We start from the raw sequence: 20,905 nt of genomic DNA, 5'->3' as shown, positions 1-20,905 counted from the left end.
AAAGGTATGTATCTTCTTGTCTAACTCCAGGGAAGATGTTAAATAAGCTAATTTCCAAAAAAAGTGGAGTTCCCCTTTAAATACTTCGAAGCTTCGTTCGATGGGCATGGGATTCGAATGGGGAAATAAAATTTGAAGATATAAAAATATATAAACAAATTATAATACCGTAATAAATCCCCCCCCCCCCCCCGCCCCCTGCAAAATCAACTCTGCCTCTCTTTGTTAACTACAACAAGCAATGCTGTTTGTTATTTAAGATGAGGTCGGACTCGGCACTGACAGATGTGTTCATTGTGCTGCTTTTATAAAGCCTCAAATGACGGCTTACAATATTTCATGAAAGCAAAGTGTTTAGTCTGTCTAAGATTTAAAAAGGTTTAAACTGTACAGCACTGACAATTCTCTATAGTATTTTTTTTTGTGTCTTCCCGACCCATATAAAAACATGTCTTAATAAAAGATTAAGTCGAATTCTGCCTTTGTCTCTATTAACTACCACATAAATATTTATATAATTGTTTGCTTTATAGATGAAGGTTGCAACATAATTATGTAATGTAATGTTGTTGGCTGTGTAACGGAGAGCAGCCGCCCGACTCATTATTAATTAAATTAATTAATACAATCCACTTTATTTATAGAGCACATTTAAAAACAACAAAGTTGAACAAAGTGCTGTACAAGTCCCACAACATAATTAAAAATAAATATATATATATATATTTTTTTGAACAAATGTTTTTTTATTTTTATTTTTGACATTACATACACACATTAACAGTATAAATCCACTATAAATCACAGGACTATTACCGATATAATACTAACAATAATGACAGCCCAGTTTTTAAATCAAAATAGATTAATAACAATACAATACAATACGGGCGGCTAGGTGGTGTAGTGGGCAAGGCACTCGCCACCAGTGTGGAGACGCTAGGATTCGCGTGTTCGAATCCAGCTCTCCACATTGTTTTCAGTTTAGCTGGTCGTCCGCAGTAATACACATTGGCCGTATTACGGGGAGGGAAAACTGAAGGGTGGGGATCGAACGTTGTGAACAAGCGACTCCTGCAAGTCGGTTGGTGCGCCTGCGCAGTAGAATCAGGAAGTGTCGGGGGCAGCGTGAGCCTCCCACGCGTTACTCCTCGACACTGAGAGATCGAGCTGCGCAGGTGAAAAGATGCGACTGCTGTTACCTCAAGTACCGGAGGGGACTTGTGCTATGTATGACTTAGTCCACATTGCAGCCGGCTTGTGGGAGGCAAGAAACAGCGTTCGTGACAGGGGAGGGTTGAATTGGATGATACGAAATTGGGATGGGAGAAAAATAGAAAAATGGGAGAAAAAGTGGATAAAAAAAAAAAACAATACAATACAATACAATACATAATTTATACTATGTTCTTGCTCGCTCTCCCCCCCCCCCCCCCCCCCCCCCCCCAGGACCCCCTCTTGGATAGCATCCATTATACCATTTGACACCAAGGATTAAAAGTTCATATAATGCTTTATCCTCTCCACCACAACTGACCAGATTGCTATGCTGGCTTCATTAACACCTAGGATTCGAGCAGTAGATATCTCTAAATAAATCACATCAAGATAGGTAAGAATCCATACCCTCCGGCACATTTTATCCGGTTGAATCCAGCGTGATGCTATTAGCTTTTTGGCAGCCGTAAGACCGGACAAGACTAGCCTCTTTACATGTACAAAGTGTGATAACTGAGAGACATTATTCAGCAACAATACAGAAGGCAGTACAGGTATCGTCAGAAATAAAATTCTGATAATAGCGTGGTTATTTCTTCCCAAAATATCTTAACAGGAAGGCATTCCCAATACATATGCATAAATGTACCACTATCACCGTTTAAACATAAGGAACATCGAGAGTCTTGTTTAAGCCCCATTCGGTTCAGTCGTATAGGAGTCAGGTAAGTCCTATGAATAAAATTAAGTTTAATCTGTTGATGATCCGGGTTGCGTGACGATAGCCGAACGTTTGCCCAGACTTCAGCCCAATCAAAATCTACTTCCAAGTCTGGTATATCCTTCCTCCAAACTGAGTCTAGGGGAAGGACTTCATACGAAGACGTAAGTAAGTGACGATAAAAGTCAGAGACGAAACCTCTCGATGTCTCCTTTTCATAAAAGAATGTGATATCTGTGGTGCTCAAGTGGTATCTTTAATGGGACTCCATGAGCCTTCAAAGTTGCTAATAACTGTAGATAGAAATAATATGTGGAGCTGGTGAGGTTAAATTTGTTATGTATATCTTGATAGCTACAGAAACCCCGGTCATTGAAGATATCTCCCAAAGTATGTATGTCCTTCTTTTCCCATTTGGGAAATCTGATAGGTCGTTGTGCAATAAGGAGTGCATTGTTATTAAATATGGAAGAATGGCTATGCCATTTGTGTAGGTTAGTAAATTTGTTCTGTGTGTCACGCCATATCCGGATCACATGTGTAATAAGAGGGCCAAATTTCAAGTTGCATTGCTTAATTGATAAGTTGGTGTATACTACATCCTGCAGTCTCTGTGGTGCCACTATGTTTTCTTCTAATGTTCTCCAGGATACAGATGCTTGAGAATCAAACCAGGTGATATATATATATATATATTTTTTATCTCAAAGCTCAAATTAAAATCGAATCTCGGCCCCGAAGCTTTGAATGCCAAATAAAAATTTGAAGGTCAGCCCTAGTACATACATCTGATTAACAGTTACTCAGTAATTACTCACAGTAATTTCCTACCCAGTTTAATCTCCTGTACATTGTATATTACTATTGCACTTCCATTATCCTCCTCCTCCTCCTCCCCCTCCTACCTTTTTCTTCAGCTTCTTCACCCTCTCCTCCTCCTCCATGTCATCCTGTTTGTAGGCGTACTTGGTGATGACCTCATCCAGGCTCGTCAGGGCCACCTCCCTGTTGGACCGGAGCTTGCTGAGGAGGGAGGGGTCTGCAAGCGCAGGGTCTGGAGCTGTGGGGGGGGGGGGGGCGTTATTCATCCCTGAGGGCAAACTGGGGTGGTGTTGTCAACCAGGTAACACAAGCACACACAAACACAACACAGCTGTGTATACATATTAGGGCCGTCCCCGAAGCCTGTTTTTGGGCTTCGAACTTGTCAGTTTCTTTTTTATTATAAATATCCTGAAACTAAATCCTCAATTTGAATAAAGTGATTAATCTGATTAAAAACATTTTTTTAATGAATATAACTCATCAGTTTTAATACTATAATATTAGTGTAGCCTAATCTCTATCTGCAACTGTGAAGAAAAACCCCATTGGTTTAAACAGAATGAATAGACACATAAAATATATATATAAAAAAATAAATCTTTATTTTATAAAAAAAAAAATTAGAATTCGAATGCCAACGTAACGAACGGAGGTCCGGACGTTTGGGCTCAGCCCTAATACATATCCAATATAAATATTACATTTAGATATCATGTGGGCCAGTAAATTGCGGCAATTTCTTTTTGCTCTGGCAGACCCCTGGATAAAAGCCATTCGATAGACTAGAATGGTCATATCTTTGGACGGTACTGGAGGCCATGGGACTTGGAAAGGAATTTATACACATGATTAAGGTTCTCTATGCCTCACTGTCAGCAATGAATGATAATGACAAATTATGCTCCACACTCTTCCCGGTGTCTAAATCTTCCAGACAGGGTTGTCCTCTGAGCCCCGGACTAATCGCGCTTTCCCTCGAACCATTAGCCCAATTTATTAGACAATCAGAAGAAATCGCCCCTATAACAATCAATGAGACACCACACAAAATTGCTCTATATGCGGATGACTTATTAATTTTCATGGAAGATCCCTCCCAATCAGCCTCAAAGTTACTTAATATAATTGATGACTTTGGTAAATTATCGGGCTTCAAGATTAATTGGCCCAAATCAGCTTGTCTACCTGTTAACACATTGATTGCCAGCCATTGTACCCATCAAAGTACCCAGTCTGCCACCGTTGAAAGCCTATAGAGATGTTTACCTTCTTTGCAGGGCTATAACTTTTTAAATTGTATTGCTATATTGACATTACTATGGCCCATTCAACATCGATTATCTATCGTTCAGGATGTGGGAACGTTTTACTTTTTCATTCATACATTCATACAAAAATACATTCTAGAATATAAATAAGTTTTTAACGTTTTCCTAGAACGTGAGTTATAGGCCCAGACGCATATATAGATTATCGATGGCGTTTCTTTCCTATACACGCTATATTAAAAAATTCAAATGTATATGATCGGTATACATTATGCTTCATCATGCGTGAAGGAAAGGGGGGAGGGCCGTTTATAATTCCTTGATCGTCACTAACGGCTTTATTTAGTATGAGTTGATATATTGATCAGACTGTTTGCAAACAAAGAAATGCACAATCGGGTTGAAAATAACGTTACTGTCCTCTTACCGTTCGCCGATGATACTGGAGGTAAAAGATCCCACTTATTTGACGCCGATCTCCTAGATCCATTTCCGGTTTGTATGGCGCAATAAATGCCGAAATCATATTGATTATTGCGTTATGGAGGCCAGTGTTTGTCTGGACCTACGTAACAAGAGATTACTGCCGGAGGATTTCCTCGACGCACCGATCACAACTTCCGGTTTTGAGAGTGTAACTCGCCCGACCATCCACCAGGCGGCGGTATTGAGGCGTTGCACTCTCATTCAGGGTCCCGCTGCAGCACCGGAGGTTGGCTGGATGAATTATGAATGCCATGGCGAAAAAATTAAATATTGATTTAAAAAACGGCTTACAGCAATAACGATTTACGCCGTTTTTGGCGCACAATGTGTTAATGAGTTGGCCAAAGTGGTGCAACTACCGGCTGACATCCCCATAGTTGAACAATTTAAGTACTTAGGCATAGAGATCTTTCCCACACTGAATTAGACAACTAAATTTAACTTCACATGCACATAATAATAAATACATCAGGACCTGGATAGATGGTCGAGCCTTCCTAATTCGTTACAGGCCCGAGCATCCATAATTAAAATGAACATACTACCTGCAGCTGGACCCTATAGGTGGACCCTATAGGTGACGGCAACGACGGCTCAATACCGCCGCCTGGTGGATGGTCGGGCGAGTTACACTCGCCTACAGGATGTGGCCGATGTGCGTCGATGAAAATCATCCGGCTGTCACATATAGTTGCGGGACTCCCGACAGACATTATGTACATAATGGATCGCTTTCTAAACTTAATAATCGATATGATTTCGGCGTTTATTGCGACATACAAACCGGAAATGGACCTAGGCGATCGGCGTCGTGTACTTGGGATATTTCACCGCCTGTCTCATTGACCCACGATAAGAGTAATATAACGTTATTTTCAACCCGATTGTCAGTTTCCTTGTGAGCAAACCGATCTGATCAATATATCACCCAACTTACATAAAGCATTTACTGATGATCAGGGAATTATAAACGACCCCCCCCCCCCCCCCCCTTTCCTTCACGCATGATGAAGCATAACGTATACCGATCAATAGGGATGCACCGAATGGGAAATTCTTGGCCGAAACCGATACCGAAAATAGAAAACAGTTGGCCGAAAACCGAAAGCCGAAAGGCCGAAAATGATTCATAGAATAGAATTATTTTTTTTACCAATGTTGTGGAACATTATGATTATGGAAAAATATATGATTATGGCAAAACTTAACTTAAATAATAAATAATCACTATTATGGGTCCATAAAACATTTATTCAGCACTTCTGAATGCATACAGTACATTAATTCCATCTTTTCTCTGGCTGCCGCAGCGGACATCTGTGCTCTACTGAGCGCACCTTTCTAGTCCCCAGCTGAATGTGCTCTCTGGACTTTGGCACAGTAGACGCGCGACAGACAGACAGCGTCAATGTGAGAAACACAATCTCCCCCCCCCACCTCTCGCTCTGAATAATATGCATATTAGATCACTCGGTGATTAACCGCGACGGGCATATAGTAAATAAGGATATAAAAGCATGTTAAAGACGCATTTATTTACATAGAGTTTACATAGAAACAGCGCGACTCCCGACAGCGCGACATCATCACAACAACACGCGAGGTTGTTAGGTTGTTTCTGTTTCGGTGATATATTTTCGGTGAAAAAACTCTTTCGGCCGAAAGCCGAAAAGGCAATTTTTTGCCATTTTCGGCCGAAAACTTTCGGTGCATCCCTACCGATCATATACATTTGATTTTTTTAATATAGCGTGTATAGGGAAGAAACGCCAATCGATAATGCGTTTAGGCCTATATCTCACGTTCTAGGAATTACTGCAGAAAACAATAAAAACACTTATATTCTAGAAGGTATTTTTGTATGAATGAAAAGGTATAACGTTCCCACATCCTGAACGATAGATAATCGATGTTGAATGGGCCATAGTAATGTCAATATAGCAATAGAATTAAAAAAGTTATAGCCCTGCAAAGAAGGTAAACATCTCCATAGGCTTACAGCGCTGGCAGAGAGAGGCATTAGATGGGCATAACCCCCGGAGGGGAATGTGTTAAAGGGCCAAACACGTATATATACATGTTAAACTCGTTTTTGCTTTTATTCCATTTTAATATCCTACTCAATGACACAGAGCGGCACTGCAGATATACCCTACTCTTGGGATTCGACAAAGTGCATTACCGGCCAGATCCTGGTAGTGGCGCTGTCTCGAGAATGGAGTACTCTCTGTTTTAGACCGGATGTAGCTTTTTTTCCATTCTGGGCTACTTTTTCTGTTAGCCTGAAGCTATAGCGTCACCAGATCGCATGGAATACTTATTGCGACGCCGAATTCAGTATGCAGGAAAGGAATATAGCATCAGCCAATGGACATATCGATCTACCAGATGGCGATCGATAACTGGGAATTACTTTTTGGAATCCAACCGGCCACAGGTAAGAGCGATTTCACGTCAATTACAGCCTGATCGGGCCTTGTTGTCATAGCCAAGCCTCTGGTCAGCGTATGATGCTGCAATAACGAATGCCGTTATTCGTAATCATTCAATAATCAGAAACGACTTCCCCCTTTCATGCATTCATGGTGGAACATGATATCGATCATATGCATTTTGATTTTTAACTCTAGCTTGTGTAGGGCCGAAACGCCAATCGATTTAACGTTATTAGCTTAGCGCCTTATAAATAGCTTTGCAGGAATTAGCCTAGAACATTGCGGTATATAGTTCATATTCACAACGCTATAAAATGGGAACGTATTGGTGAAAAAATTATTTCTTTATGGCATATTGAAAGGAAGGTTCATACTGTCAATTGACAATGACAATGGACACATAGCAATAATATAAAATATAGATTTAGCTCTACAAACAACCTAACGCACAGTTAAACCTTGTTATGAGAAGCTGGCCTTATAGAGTGATATTAGACATAAAGCAAGCATTTGTTGACTCTCATGTTGATAAGAATATTAAAACTTGAAAAAGATCCGTTTAAGGCAGATGTAGAACAGATACAAAATATGCGATTAATTTGCAATTAATCGCGAGTCAACTATGGACAATTAATCAGATTAATATTAATTTAATCGATCGACAGCCTTATGGTTATAATATAGGTTATGGCCTGGGCGTATGAGAACAGCGTTACCGGTCTTGCAGGCCTCTGTGAGGTGAGAGCCGAAGTTGTACGCCACGTCCAGCTGCCGGCGCTCCTGCAGACGGTTGCCGGTCTCCCTGAAGGCCTCCGAGGCGAGCTGGGCCACCTTCCCTTTGTTCAGACACAGTTTGTGGCGCTCGTTGGCCTGCTGCACCTGCTGGAGCAGGTCCGCGTAGTCCGGAGGGTTCAGCCTCACGTCCGGCTTGTTGATGTGACGCTCGATCTGGAGAGGAGCGGAGAGGAGAGAGACGTGGACGTTTCATCCGAGGCTCTCTGTTCACACCTCCCCCTCCCGCCTCTGTATCCTCTCCCCTCACCTGTTCACACCTCCCCCTCCCCCTATATCCTCTCCCCTCACCTGTTCACACCTCCCCCTCCCTCCTCTATATCCTCTCCCCTCACCTGTTCACACCTCCCCCTCCCTCTGGATCCTCTCCCCTCACCTGTTCACACCTCCCCCTCCCTCTGGATCCTCTCCCCTCACCTGTTCACACCTCCCCCTCCCTCTGGATCCTCTCCCCTCACCTGTTCACACCTCCCCCTCCCTCTGGATCCTCTCCCCTCACCTGTTCACACCTCCCCCTCCCTCTGTATCCTCTCCCCTCACCTGTTCACACCTCCCCCTCCCTCTGTATCCTCTCCCCTCACCTGTTCACACCTCCCCCTCCCTCTGTATCCTCTCCCCTCACCTGATCACACCTCCCCCTCCCTCTGTATCCTCTCCTCACCTGATCACACCTCCCCCTCCCCCTGTATCCTCTCCCCTCACCTGATCACACCTCCCCCTCCCTCTGTATCCTCTCCTCACCTGTTCACACCTCCCCCTCCCTCCCTCTGTATCCTCTCGCCTCACCTGATCACACCTCCCCCTCCCTCTGTATCCTCTCCCCTCACCCGTTCACACCTCCCCCTCCCTGTATCCTCTCCTCTCACCTGTTCACACCTCCCCCTGTATCCTCTCCCCTCACCTGTTCACACCTCCCCCTCCCCCTGTATCCTCTCCCCTCACCTGTTCACACCTCTTCCCCCCCCCTGTATCCTCCCTCCCCACCACAGGGAAGCGGGTGCTGGTGTAGGGTTAGGGTTACCTTCTTGTTGATCTCAGGGTAGCGGGTGCTGGTGTAGGGTTAGGGTTACCTTCTTGTTGATCTCAGGGTAGCGGGTGCTGGTGTAGGTGATCCTCTGTTCGATGACTCGGCCACATTTTGGTTCGACGCCCTTCAGCTCACACAGTTTATCATAGATCTTCATCATCTGGGAGAGAGAGGAGAGGAAGACGAGTGAGAGGAGCACCAGGGCTGAGGCCTCCACACACAGATGGGACCAATTCGATCCAAAATTGGTATCGGGTTCCAATATGACGTCATTCACTTATCAGATATTGGTGTGTGTGTGTCATGGTGTGTGTGTGTCATGGTGCGTGTGTGTGTGTCATGGTGTGTGTGTCATGGTGTGTGTGTCATGGTGTGTGTCACGTGTGTGTGTGTGTGTGTGTCATGGTGTGTCATGGTGTGTGTGTGTCACGGTGTGTGTGTGTCATGGTGTGTGTGTGTGTCATGGTGTGCGTGTCTCCACCTTGCGCTTCAGCCGGTGCTCCTGGATGTACACAGAGTCCTCCCCCTCCATGTCGTCCAGGTCCAGGTCCTTCCCCTGCAGGCGGCGGATCTCCTCGTTGTATAACTTGAGCAGGTTCTCCAGGTACGCAATCTGAGAGGAGGAGGAGGAGGAGGAGGAGGAGGAGGAGGAGGAGGAGGAGGAGGAGGAGGAGGAGGAGGAGCGTCAAGCCTGTTCCCAGGGATACACCATCGGGAGTGATCCCTCCCACCCCCTCTATGAGGAGCTAGCCAAGATGAGAACCCCTCCCACCCCCTCTATGGGGAGCTAGCCAAGACGAGTTGCACTTTACTGTTACATTTGCACTCTGGTTGGATGCCAAACTTATTTTCATTGTACTGTACTTGTGCTGCATGATGACAATACATTTGAATCTAATCTAAAGGTTCTCATCTTGGCTAGCTCCTCGTAGAAGGGGTGGGAGCTAGCCAAGACGAGAACCGCTCCCACCCCCTCTATGGGGAGCTAGCCAAGATGAGAACCGCTCCCACCCCTTCTATGAGGAGCTAGCCAAGACGAGAACCCCTCCCACCCCCTCTATGGGGAGCTAGCCAAGATGAGAACCCCTCCCACCCCCTCTAGGAGGAGCTAGCCAAGATGAGAACCCCTCCCACCCCCTCTATGGGGAGCTAGCCAAGATGAGAACCCCTCCCACCCCCTCTATGGGGAGCTAGCCCAGATGAGAACCCCTCCCACCCCCTCTATGGGGAGCTAGCCAAGATGAGAACCCCTCCCACCCCCTCTATGGGGAGCTAGCCCAGATGAGAACCCCTCCCACCCCCTCTATGGGGAGCTAACCAAGATGAGAACCCCTCCCACCCCCTCTATGGGGAGCTAGCCCAGATGAGAACCCCTCCCACCCCCTCTATGGGGAGCTAGCCAAGATGAGAACCCCTCCCACCCCCTCTATGGGGAGCTAGCCGAGATGAGAACCCCTCCCACCCCCTCTATGGGGAGCTAGCCAAGACGAGAACCCCTCCCACCCCCTCTATGGGGAGCTAGCCAAGATGAGAACCCCTCCCACCCCCTCTATGGGGAGCTAGCCGAGATGAGAACCCCTCCCACCCCCTCTATGGTGAGCTAGCCCAGATGAGAACCCCTCCCACCCCCTCTATGGGGAGCTAGCCCAGATGAGAACCCCTCCCACCCCCTCTATGGGGAGCTAGCCAAGACGAGAAACCCTCCCACCCCCTCTATGGGGAGCTAGCCAAGATGAGAACCCCTCCCACCCCCTCTATGTGGAGCTAGCCAAGACGAGAACCCCTCCCACCCCCTCTATGGGGAGCTAGCCAAGACGAGTTGCACTTTACTGTTACATTTGCACTCTGGTTGGATGCCAAACTTATTTTCATTGTACTGTACTTGTGCTGCATGATGACAATACATTTGAATCTAATCTAAAGGTTGGATCTAAGTAATAATGAAAGCAGGTAATACAGTAAGACAGATGTAAGCAGTAGATAAAGTAGATATGAAGACAGTAAGACAGAAACACATACAGTAAGCAGTAGATACATTTAATCTAGGGATGTCAGACATTATCGGCCGATATTGGCATTAAAATGTGATATCGGAAATTATCGGTATTCATTTTTTTTTTTACATTTATTTAACCTTTATTTACCCAGGCAAGCAAGTAAGAACGAATTCTGATTTTATTTATTGTCAAAAGTATGCAAAATGTTGTTTTAATTCCACAACAAGAGATATGTAATGTTAATTACCTGAAATTATTCCGTTTTTTTTGGGGGGGGGGGAACCCTGCATATATCGGTATCGGTTGATATCGGTTGATATCGCCGATATCGGTTGATATCGGTATCGGAAATTAAGAGTTGGACAATATCGGTATCGGTAAAAAAGCCAATATCGAACATCCCTAATTTAATCTAATCTCAAGGTGGTCCAGTAGAACCTGCAGCGCCCCCTACTGACCTGTTTCCTGGACGCCCTCTTGGTTTTCCTCCCCTCCTCATCCTCCCTCTCCTCCTGCAGCCCTGAGGTGGAGGGCTGCGCGTCGTCCACCTCCTCCTTCACCGCCTCCTTCTCCTTGAAGGGGGTGGAGCTGGAGGGCAAGGGGGCGGAGCTCCGGGAGCTGACGAGCTGCCTCCTCTTGGCCGAGTGCTGCTTCAGCACGGTGCACAGCTCGTTGATGTACACGAAGGTCTTGGAGCGGCTGGCCTGGGCGCGCGTCAGGCAGCTGCCCAGGGTGTTCCGGAACTCCACCGAGGAGAGGTACTCCGGGCAGGCCTTGGTGTGCTTGGCGTGGAGGAAGATCAAGACCTCCGGGACGTCCTGGGTCATGGCCGTGCAGTACTCCACGAACTGGGGGGGGGGGGAGGAGAGAGAGAGGGAGAGGGAGAGAGAGGGGGGGGAGGGAGCCACGGTGAGAGAGAGAAAGAGAGGGAGAGAGAGCCACGGAGAGAGAGAGGGCCACGTGAGAGAGAGAAAGAGAGCAACGGAGAGAGAGAGAAAGAGAGGGAGAGAGGGCCACAGTGAGAGGGAGAGAGAGAAAGGGAGAACCACAGAGAGAGGGAGAAAGAGAGAGAGCAATGGAGAGAAAGAGGGAGAGAGAGCATTCATGGAGCATTCAGCGCTCTGCCATGTTGTTATTGAAACTCTTGGTAATACATGGAGCATTCAGCTTCTGCCATGTTGTTATTGTAACTCTTGGTAATACATGGAGCATTCAGCTTCTACCATGTTGTTATTGTAACTCTTGGTAATACATGGAGCATTCAGCTCTTTGCCATGTTGTTATTGAAACGCTTGGTAATACATGGAGCATTCAGCTTCTGCCATGTTGTTATTGTAACTCTTGGTAATACATGGAGCATTCAGCTCTTTGCCATGTTGTTATTGAAACGCTTGGTAATACATGGAGCATTCAGCGCTCTGCCATGTTGTTATTGAAACTCTTGGTAATACATGGAGCATTCAGCTCTCTGCCATGTTGTTATTGTAACTCTTGGTAATACATGGCGCATTCAGCTTCTACCATGTTGTTATTGTAACTCTTCCTAATACATGGAGCATTCAGCTTCTGCCATGTTGTTATTGAAACTCTTGGTAATACATGGAGCATTCAGCTCTCTGCCATGTTTTTTTTTTTTTTTTATCCACTTTTTCTCCCATTTTTTCTATATTTTCTCCCATCCCAATTTCGTATCATCCAATTCAACCCTCCCCTGTCACGAACGCTGTTTCTTGCCTCCCACAAGCCGGCTGCAATGTGGACTAAGTCATACATAGCACAAGTCCCCTCCGGTACTTGAGGTAACAGCAGTCGCATCTTTTCACCTGCGCAGCTCGACCTCTCAGTGTCGAGGAGTAACGCGTGGGAGGCTCACGCTGCCCCCGACACTTCCTGATTCTACTGCGCAGGCGCACCAACCGACTTGTAGGAGTCGCTTGTTCACAACGTTCGATCCCCACCCTTCAGTTTTTTCCCTCCCCGTAATACGGCCAATGTGTATTACTGCGGACGACCAGCCAAACTGAAAAACAATGTGGAGAGCTGGATTCGAACACGCGAATCCTAGCGTCTCCACACTGGTGGCGAGTGCCTTAGACCACTACACCACCTAGCCGCCCTCTCTGCCATGTTGTTATTGTAACTCTTGGTAATACATGGAGCATTCAGCACTCTGCCATGTTGTTATTGAAACTCTTGGTAATACATGGAGCATTCAGCTTCTACCATGTTGTTATTGAAACTCTTGGTAATACATGGAGCATTCAGCTCTCTGCCATGTTGTTATTGAAACTCTTGGTAATACATGGAGCATTCAGCTTCTGCCATGTTGTTATTGTAACTCGTCCTAATACATGGAGCATTCAGCTCTCTGCCATGTTGTTATTGAAACTCTTGGTAATACATGGAGCATTCAACTTCTACCATGTTGTTATTGTAACTCTTCCTAATACATGGAGCATTCAGCTTCTACCATGTTGTTATTGAAACTCTTGGTAATACATGGAGCATTCAGCGCTCTGCCATGTTGTTATTGAAACTCTTGGTAATACATGGAGCATTCAGCTTCTGCCATGTTGTTATTGTAACTCTTGGTAATACATGGAGCATTCAGCTTCTACCATGTTGTTATTGTAACTCTTGGTAATACATGGAGCATTCAGCACTCTGCCATGTTGTTATTGTAACTCTTGGTAATACATGGAGCATTCAGCTTCTACCATGTTGTTATTGTAACTCTTGGTAATACATGGAGCATTCAGCACTCTGCCATGTTGTTATTGTAACTCTTGGTAATACATGGAGCATTCAGCTTCTACCATGTTGTTATTGTAACTCTTCCTAATCAGGGCTCTACGCTAACCTTTTTCACTAGGGGCACAGGTGCTCCTAAATGAAAAAAGTTAGGAGCACACAAAGAAATTTAGGAGCACCCAAAAATATTTAGGAGCACAGTGAAAATATTTCAAGTAAAAGTTTTTTTTTTTCAAAAATAAATGTATATTTGTACTGTGCGTGCATGTGTGTAAATTAGCTCTTGCTACAACCCTGCATGTTTACATTTTGTATTTTGTACTTGATGTTCATTAACATGTGCTGTCCCTATCAAATAAACTATCAAATCAAACTACTGCTACAAAAGTAACAGTCACTTAACTTTAGCTTTTGCCCCTTTTATGCATACAATGCCTATGTTTTGGCTGTGTTGCTCTTCTAGAGAAATAATCCTTTCAGGGTTGCCTATTGAAATACTGTACACCTCCAGTACAGAAACATTGTTTATGAGTTTGCGTGTCAGGTAGACCATTGATTGACAGTCGAGTCGAGTCTGCCAATTACGTCACACCGCTTGCACTCCGGCCGTCCGGCGCTGCAGCTGGACCCTATTGCCCACCTCTGCTGTTCATAACGCTAGCCAAGTTAGCTGTACACACAGATACACAGTGGGCCAGTGACTTTGGTGTAGGGGTGTAACAATGCATCGATCCTAAGGGGGAAATTCAACTGCATCGATTTGAAAATGTTAGAATCGATTATCGCAATTTTAATGTGTACACAGTGTTATGTTGTTATCATGTCCGTTACAGTCAACACAACGGCATACGCTACTGCATCAACGTTATGATTAACAAAGCAAGGCATTCGTTTTGTTGCATTAACGTTATATTACTATTGTTATCGCTAAATCTAGGTGTTCTAAAATATCATTGCTATTGGTAAGACTAGAAGTTACATGTCTCGGGAAACTCTCGCATATCGCAATGGTGGCGTTTCAGGAAGTAAACAAGCCAAATGAGAGCTTCCGATTGGTCATTTGCTTTCTTTCTCTTGAAACCAGTCACGTCACTCTACTGTGATTGGACCGTTGGCTTGAGTGCAATGTGGGACTTGTAGTTTTTTAACATTTCTCACGGCGGAGAAAAAAAAGACGAGAGGCTGTAATCTGTACTCGCACACCATGCGCGTAATTTAGTTTTACGGTTCGCACACATATTTTTAGGGGCATATGCGAGCAATTTGGTCGCACTGTAGAGCCCTGCTAATACATGGAGCATTCAACTCTCTGCCATGTTGTTATTGTAACTCTTGGTAATACATGGAGCATTCAGCACTCTGCCATGTTGTTATTGAAACTCTTCCTAATACATTGAGCATTCAGCTCTCTGCCATGTTTTTATACTATGTGTACTGTATGTAATACTGAACCTCGTGGCATCCGTTGCGTCATCTCACCTCAGTGAACAGCCTCTGATTTTCTGCCTGCAGTATGCGGCTGTCCTTCTTTGTCGTGGCAAAAGGCGACCGGGTGATGTGGGTGGGGGTGGGGGTGCGCCGCAGGGTGAGCTGCGGGGTGCGCTGCGGGGCGAGCTGCGGGGTGCGCTGCGGGGCGCGCTGCGGGGCGCGCTCCGGGGTCTTGGTCGGCCTGACGGAATTGGCCGGACGCTGAGACGAGGATGTGGCGGAGGAGGAAGAGGGCTGGAGACTATCCTCTTCATCGTCATCCAGGATCACAATGCTCTCTACCATGGAAACGGAGGCAACGGCCATCTGGTAGGGGGGGGGTGGGGGGGTGGTCCTGCTCGTTATCTGAGACAAATTGACGGGGAACAAAACTAAATCGGAGACATTGAAGGACTTTAAAGTCCTCATCATGCTATTTGATTCCACATATTTACCGTGTTAGCTAGCAAGCTAACATTGAACATTTATAAAATGTTGTTAAAGAGGCTGAGTGCAGCTTAGTTACAATGTGCTGTAAATGTCATTCTAGAAAGCATTTCATTGGATGCTGAATGAGTACGCGCCCCCGTCTGCAGGATGACTCATCAACATTTATAATTTTCAGAACGCTAGCATTAGCGGTTAGCAATGACAGCAGCCAGCTAGCTCGCTTGTTGGATTATCTCACGTTCACTGTTATAAATAATGTTATATATAAGATAAGCCGAGTACAAACTCAACCTGTGTAGGTATAATGTCTACAAGATAATCAGAATTCAAAGTCAAGTAAATCACTAGAATCCAGCTCTTAGCCAGTAAAATAAAGCTGCCATAATGAAAGATGACGAGGGAGAAGATTAATGGAAGGCAGATTTGATCTCAAAGACTTATCTTGAGTTGAATCCAGGCCCTGAACAGCAGACAGTTTGACGTATAGCCTAGATGCAGTAAATAACCATGTAGCTAGTAGGGCTGCTCGATTATGGACGAAATCATAATCACGATTATTTTGATTGATATTGAAATCATGATTAGACACGATTACTCATTAATTTGAAAACATCATATGATGATAACTGAATTTGTTTTACCCTTCTTCTCGACCAAAGGCTGCCTTTCTGTCATCTTCTACAAGTTACCATAGAAATGTCAAAATAAATGGCTGTGCGTATATATATAAATATATATATGCTGTATATATACCGCATATATATATTAATTCTTACCATATATATATGTATCGAGGTGTGTCTGACTGTCTGCACTCTGTACATACCTGCATATAATCCGTTTTACATATCTGTACATATCCCTTACCTACTCGTATTAGTTACACTGCTGGCCAGTATGACTTACTATCAGTGTCTTTATACCTGTATCACTGTACATATTAAATACTACAACTCTGTACATACATCTGATTAGCAGTAGCACTATTACTCAGTAGTACGAATTTATATATTTTGTTTATATATTACTGTTACATTTGCACTCTGGTTGGATGCCAAACTTATTTTCATTGTACTGTACAGCTGTACTTGTGCAGTATTATGACAATACGTTTGAATCTAATCTAATGTGACATTGCACCATATTGTAGTACCAGAAATCAGGGGTGAAATCCCTCCCAAATAGGATGATGATGTAAAACCAATATGGGTGGAAGTCAGTGTTCCCCAGATACCCAGTTTGCACATTGGCACCATATAACTGAATGAAAATAACTGCTTGTAGAGCAGCAACACATAATATAACTGAATGAAAATAACTGCTTGTAGAGCAGCAACTAATATAACTGAATGAAAATAACTGCTTGTAGAGCAGCAACATAATATAACTGGATGAAAATAACTGCTCGTAGAGCAGCAACATATATAACTGGATGAAAATAACTGATCGTAGAGCTAGATGGTCTGGATGAACCCCTTTCTGTCATGCACCGAAAACGAATATGAAAATGTCTTAATCCTTTTATCGTTTTGCAGTAATAATATAGGGATAGTGGAGAAATACTCGTCAGCCAGTTTAAAAGGCAGCAAAATAAAGTTAGGTTATCAACTAAATTGACAAGGAGCCAGAAAAGTTACAACTTGGGACAAATAAGCCTAAATATTTCCTATGTAGGCCCACAATATACATTTTTATTTGGCCTATTTATTAGACTTTTTATCAACCACGGAGGGGGTGAGGAGAACACTGGCCCTGTCACGCCTACATAACTATTAAATACATAACTTAAACACTGTATTTATATATAGCATGTAGAAGAAGTGAAATGACAATGAATTGATCGGACCTGTAGCCTATTATGCATATTCGTTGTTGTTTTATGTATCATCTATAAGTTAGCCTAGATCCATAGCTTCAACCAGGAAACTGAAATCTGGCTCATTTGGACACAATTAAAGGGATCGACGTTACATATTTTAACATAGTTATGTATCGATTTCTTTATTGTGAACGTGTAATTTATTTACATAGCATTCAAAGTGTGTATTATTTCCCAGAAGCTCCACTGACGTGCAGGTGGCTAGCTGTTGGCTAACGTTAGCTTAGTTACATTAGCATTAACGTTACGTCGCATTGACAATCAAATGTTTTATCAAAAATAACGCATGGGGATAAAACAACACATTGCCCGTTTACATCACCGGCTTTAAGCCTGTTTAATTATACGAATTGCGGGGTTTTAAGACGTTGTATTTAGCTCGCTAATAGATTCGCTACTTACCAAAACAATGCTCGTCAAACCGCTACAGTCAACTTGCGCGCTCGTGACACAAAAAAAATGCTGTAGTGTTTAGATCCTATAGCCGGGAAGGACGTTTGTAAAAACAAATTTATTTATGTGGAGTGAGTGGTTGAAGTTATGGGTTATAAGAAAGGGATATGTTCATCAATAACTTTTAATGTTAAAATTATGATGAGTTACGGCGTTTCAACCGGGTCAAAAAGCGACAATTCGCATGGAAACGTCCTCCCGGGCTATGGGATCTAGACACGACTGCTTAAAAAAAACTCGCACTTTCGGGGGCTTAGGAACATCGAGGCTTCTGATTGGTTTTCAGTAAGACGCTGCTGAGGAACGCCTTCGCTCATTGGTTTACTTGTTGGTACCGTAGAGCGTTCGTTTCAAACTAACGCCGCCCGGCGGCGTGTTGCTTATTAACAGCGGAACAGTGCAAAAATGCTTCCGCATTCGTCACCGCACGCCACTACGGTAATGCGCCTTCCCTTTTCCTTCGCCCAGGTGCGTGCACCGGCGTGCTCGCGAGGTGCTAGCGCCGCACTCGCGCGCGCATGCGCATGAGATCCCCGCTTGGTTCGACACATATTAACACGCTTTGGTTCAATTTAATCACGCTTTGGTTAATCACCATACACGTGATGGACGCAGCAGGCGATCACTCCTACTGTTATTCAGCTGCGCCGAGGTACATGATTGATTGATTGATTGATTGATTGATTGATTGAGCACTACTACAAATATAGTAAATTACCTTTTATCAAAATATTAACCATTAAATAAAGGTTGTAATTCCTTCATAGTTAAAGACAGTAGAGGTTATACTTTATTATCTAAAGATGGTAAGTTAGAGTGCTGTGTTCACTCATAGTTAAATACAGTAGAGGTTGCGTACTTCATTATCTAAAGATGGTAAGTTAGAGTGTTGTGTTCACTCATAGTTAAATACAGTAGAGGTTGAGTACTTCATTATCTAAAGATGGTAAGTTAGAGTGTTGTGTTCACTCATAGTTAAATACAGTAGAGGTTGAGTACTTCATTATCTAAACATGGTAAGTTAGTTAGAGTGTTGTGTTCAGTCAGACAGTAGACAAGTAGAGGTTGATTGATTGATTGATTGAAAAGTTTATTAACAGATTGCAGAATGGGTACAGCTCAATACAATTGTTAAGGGGATGCAGACCAGAGAAAGACTTTCGTCTTGTTTACATCAGGGTCCCCCATTCCCCTAATCTCTCCTGTGACAAAATGGCATCCAGTGTAATAAAAAAAGTCAACCAACGAACTCGATTCTTGTACCGGATCTCCTCTCTGGTAAACAAGAATACCCTGAAGACTCTGGCAGGAGCACTCATTCAAGGGTACTACGACTATGCTTGCACCTCATGGTACCAAAGCACCTCAAAGGCGCTAAAAACAAAATTACAAACATCTCAAAACAAACTGGTCAGACTACTGCTTGACCTTACTCCTAGAACCCACCTCACCCCTGCCCACTTTGACAACCTAGGATGGCTTAGAGTAGACGACAGAGTACAGCAACTTGCAATGGGCCTGGTCTACAAGATACACTACACGACCAAGGTACCCATGTACATGTCAAAATACTTCCCAAAGGTCAGTGAATACCACGATCACAACACCAGAGGGAGCGCCACAAATCATGTTAAACCCAGATTCGGCTCAAATAAGGGACTAAACACGTTTCGCAATTATGCCACATCAATGTGGAACGCCCTACCCAAAGCTGTAAAGGAATGTGGATCACTACCCACTTTCAAAACCACTCTCAAGGGACACCTACGGGAGACTGCAATTCAAAACTGGCCCCTGTAAATGTCCTAACCCAACCCCCTCCAATGTCATTTACCTAGTATGGTTTTGTCAATAGTCCAATGTACAATTTTGCTTGTTTGTACAGTGTCTCCCCCCCCCCCTCAATGTACAGTTTTGCTTGTTTATACAGTGTTTCTCCCCCCCCCCCAACCACCTCCAATGTAAATTACCCAGTATGGTTGACAATATCCCAATGTACCCAACCCCCCCCACACAACCCCACCCAACCTCCTCCAATGTACAGTTTATACGTCAAATGTATATACTCCCTTTTCTTGACTCCTTCTGTATCACAAACAGTACTGTATTTGCAAATCTGGTATGTCATAAATGTATAGATGTAGCAGTACTGAATATCTGTATGTCATGTATGTCATATATGTCCTGATGAATTGAAAATGGGGGACCCTGATGTAAACAAGACGAAAGTCTTTCTCTGGTCTGCATCCCCTTAACAATTGTGTGTATTGAGCTGTACTGTATTGTACCCATTCTGCAATCTGTTAATAAAGTTTTCAATCAATCAATCAATCAATCAATCAATCAATCAATCAATCAATCAATTTCAATTCATCAGGACATATATGACATACATGACATACAGATAGACAGTACTCACTGCTACATCTATACATTTATGACATACCAGATTTGCAAATACAGTACTGTTTGTGATACAAAAAGAGTCAAGAAAAGGGAGTATATACATTTGACGTAGAAACTGTACATTGGAGGAGGTTGGGTGGGGTTGTGTGGGGGGGGTTGGGTACATTGGGATATTGACAACCATACTGGGTAATTTACATTGGAGGTGGTTGGGGGGGGGGCACACACTGTATAAACAAGCAAAACTGTACATTGGGGGGGGGGGGGGGGGGGGGGCACTGTACAAACAAGCAAATTGTACATTGGAATATTGAGAAAACCATACTAGGTAAATTACTGTACATTGGAGGGGGTTGGGTTAGGACATTTACAGGGGCCAGTTTCGAATTGCAGTCTCGCGTATTCCAGAGACAGTTGCGTTTGATTGATTGATTGATTGATTGAAAATGTTATTAACAGATTGCAGAATGGGTACAATAACAGTACAGCTCAATACATACAATTGTTAAGGGGATGCAGACCAGAGAAAGACTTTCATCTTGTTTACATCAGGGTCCCCCATTTTCAATTCATCGTAACATATATGACATACATGACATACAGATAGACAGTACTGCTACATCTAAACATTTGTGACATACCAGATTTGCAAATACAGTACTGTTTGTGATACAAAAAGAGTCCAGAAAAAAGAGTATATACATTTTACGTAGAAACTGTACATTGGAAT

At 43.8% G+C, this 20,905-nt stretch overlaps 1 protein-coding gene across 2 annotated transcripts in view; it reads right to left on the bottom strand.

The window, feature by feature from the left end:
- daxx (death-domain associated protein) overlaps positions 1–17,842 on the bottom strand; it is a 34,070-nt gene extending 16,228 nt beyond the window's left edge. For both annotated transcript variants that reach the window (XM_084327547.1, XM_084327548.1), the window contains exons 1-7: positions 17,719–17,842; positions 15,000–15,353; positions 11,228–11,617; positions 9,254–9,385; positions 8,816–8,932; positions 7,670–7,901; positions 2,845–2,999 (exon numbers count right to left, since the gene is read on the bottom strand). In XM_084327547.1, the coding sequence (XP_084183673.1) occupies positions 2,845–2,999; positions 7,670–7,901; positions 8,816–8,932; positions 9,254–9,385; positions 11,228–11,617; positions 15,000–15,314 (1,341 nt within the window). In that variant the 5' untranslated portion in view covers positions 15,315–15,353; positions 17,719–17,842. The remainder of the gene's footprint in view (positions 1–2,844; positions 3,000–7,669; positions 7,902–8,815; positions 8,933–9,253; positions 9,386–11,227; positions 11,618–14,999; positions 15,354–17,718) is intronic.
- Positions 17,843–20,905: the final 3,063 nt, after the last annotated feature.

Source organism: Notolepis coatsorum (assembly GCF_963971535.1).
Source record: "Notolepis coatsorum genome assembly, chromosome: 13".
NCBI lineage: Eukaryota > Metazoa > Chordata > Actinopteri > Aulopiformes > Paralepididae > Notolepis > Notolepis coatsorum.
Note: the sequence above shows the minus strand (reverse complement) of the source record. Positions and strands in the feature narration are given on the sequence as shown.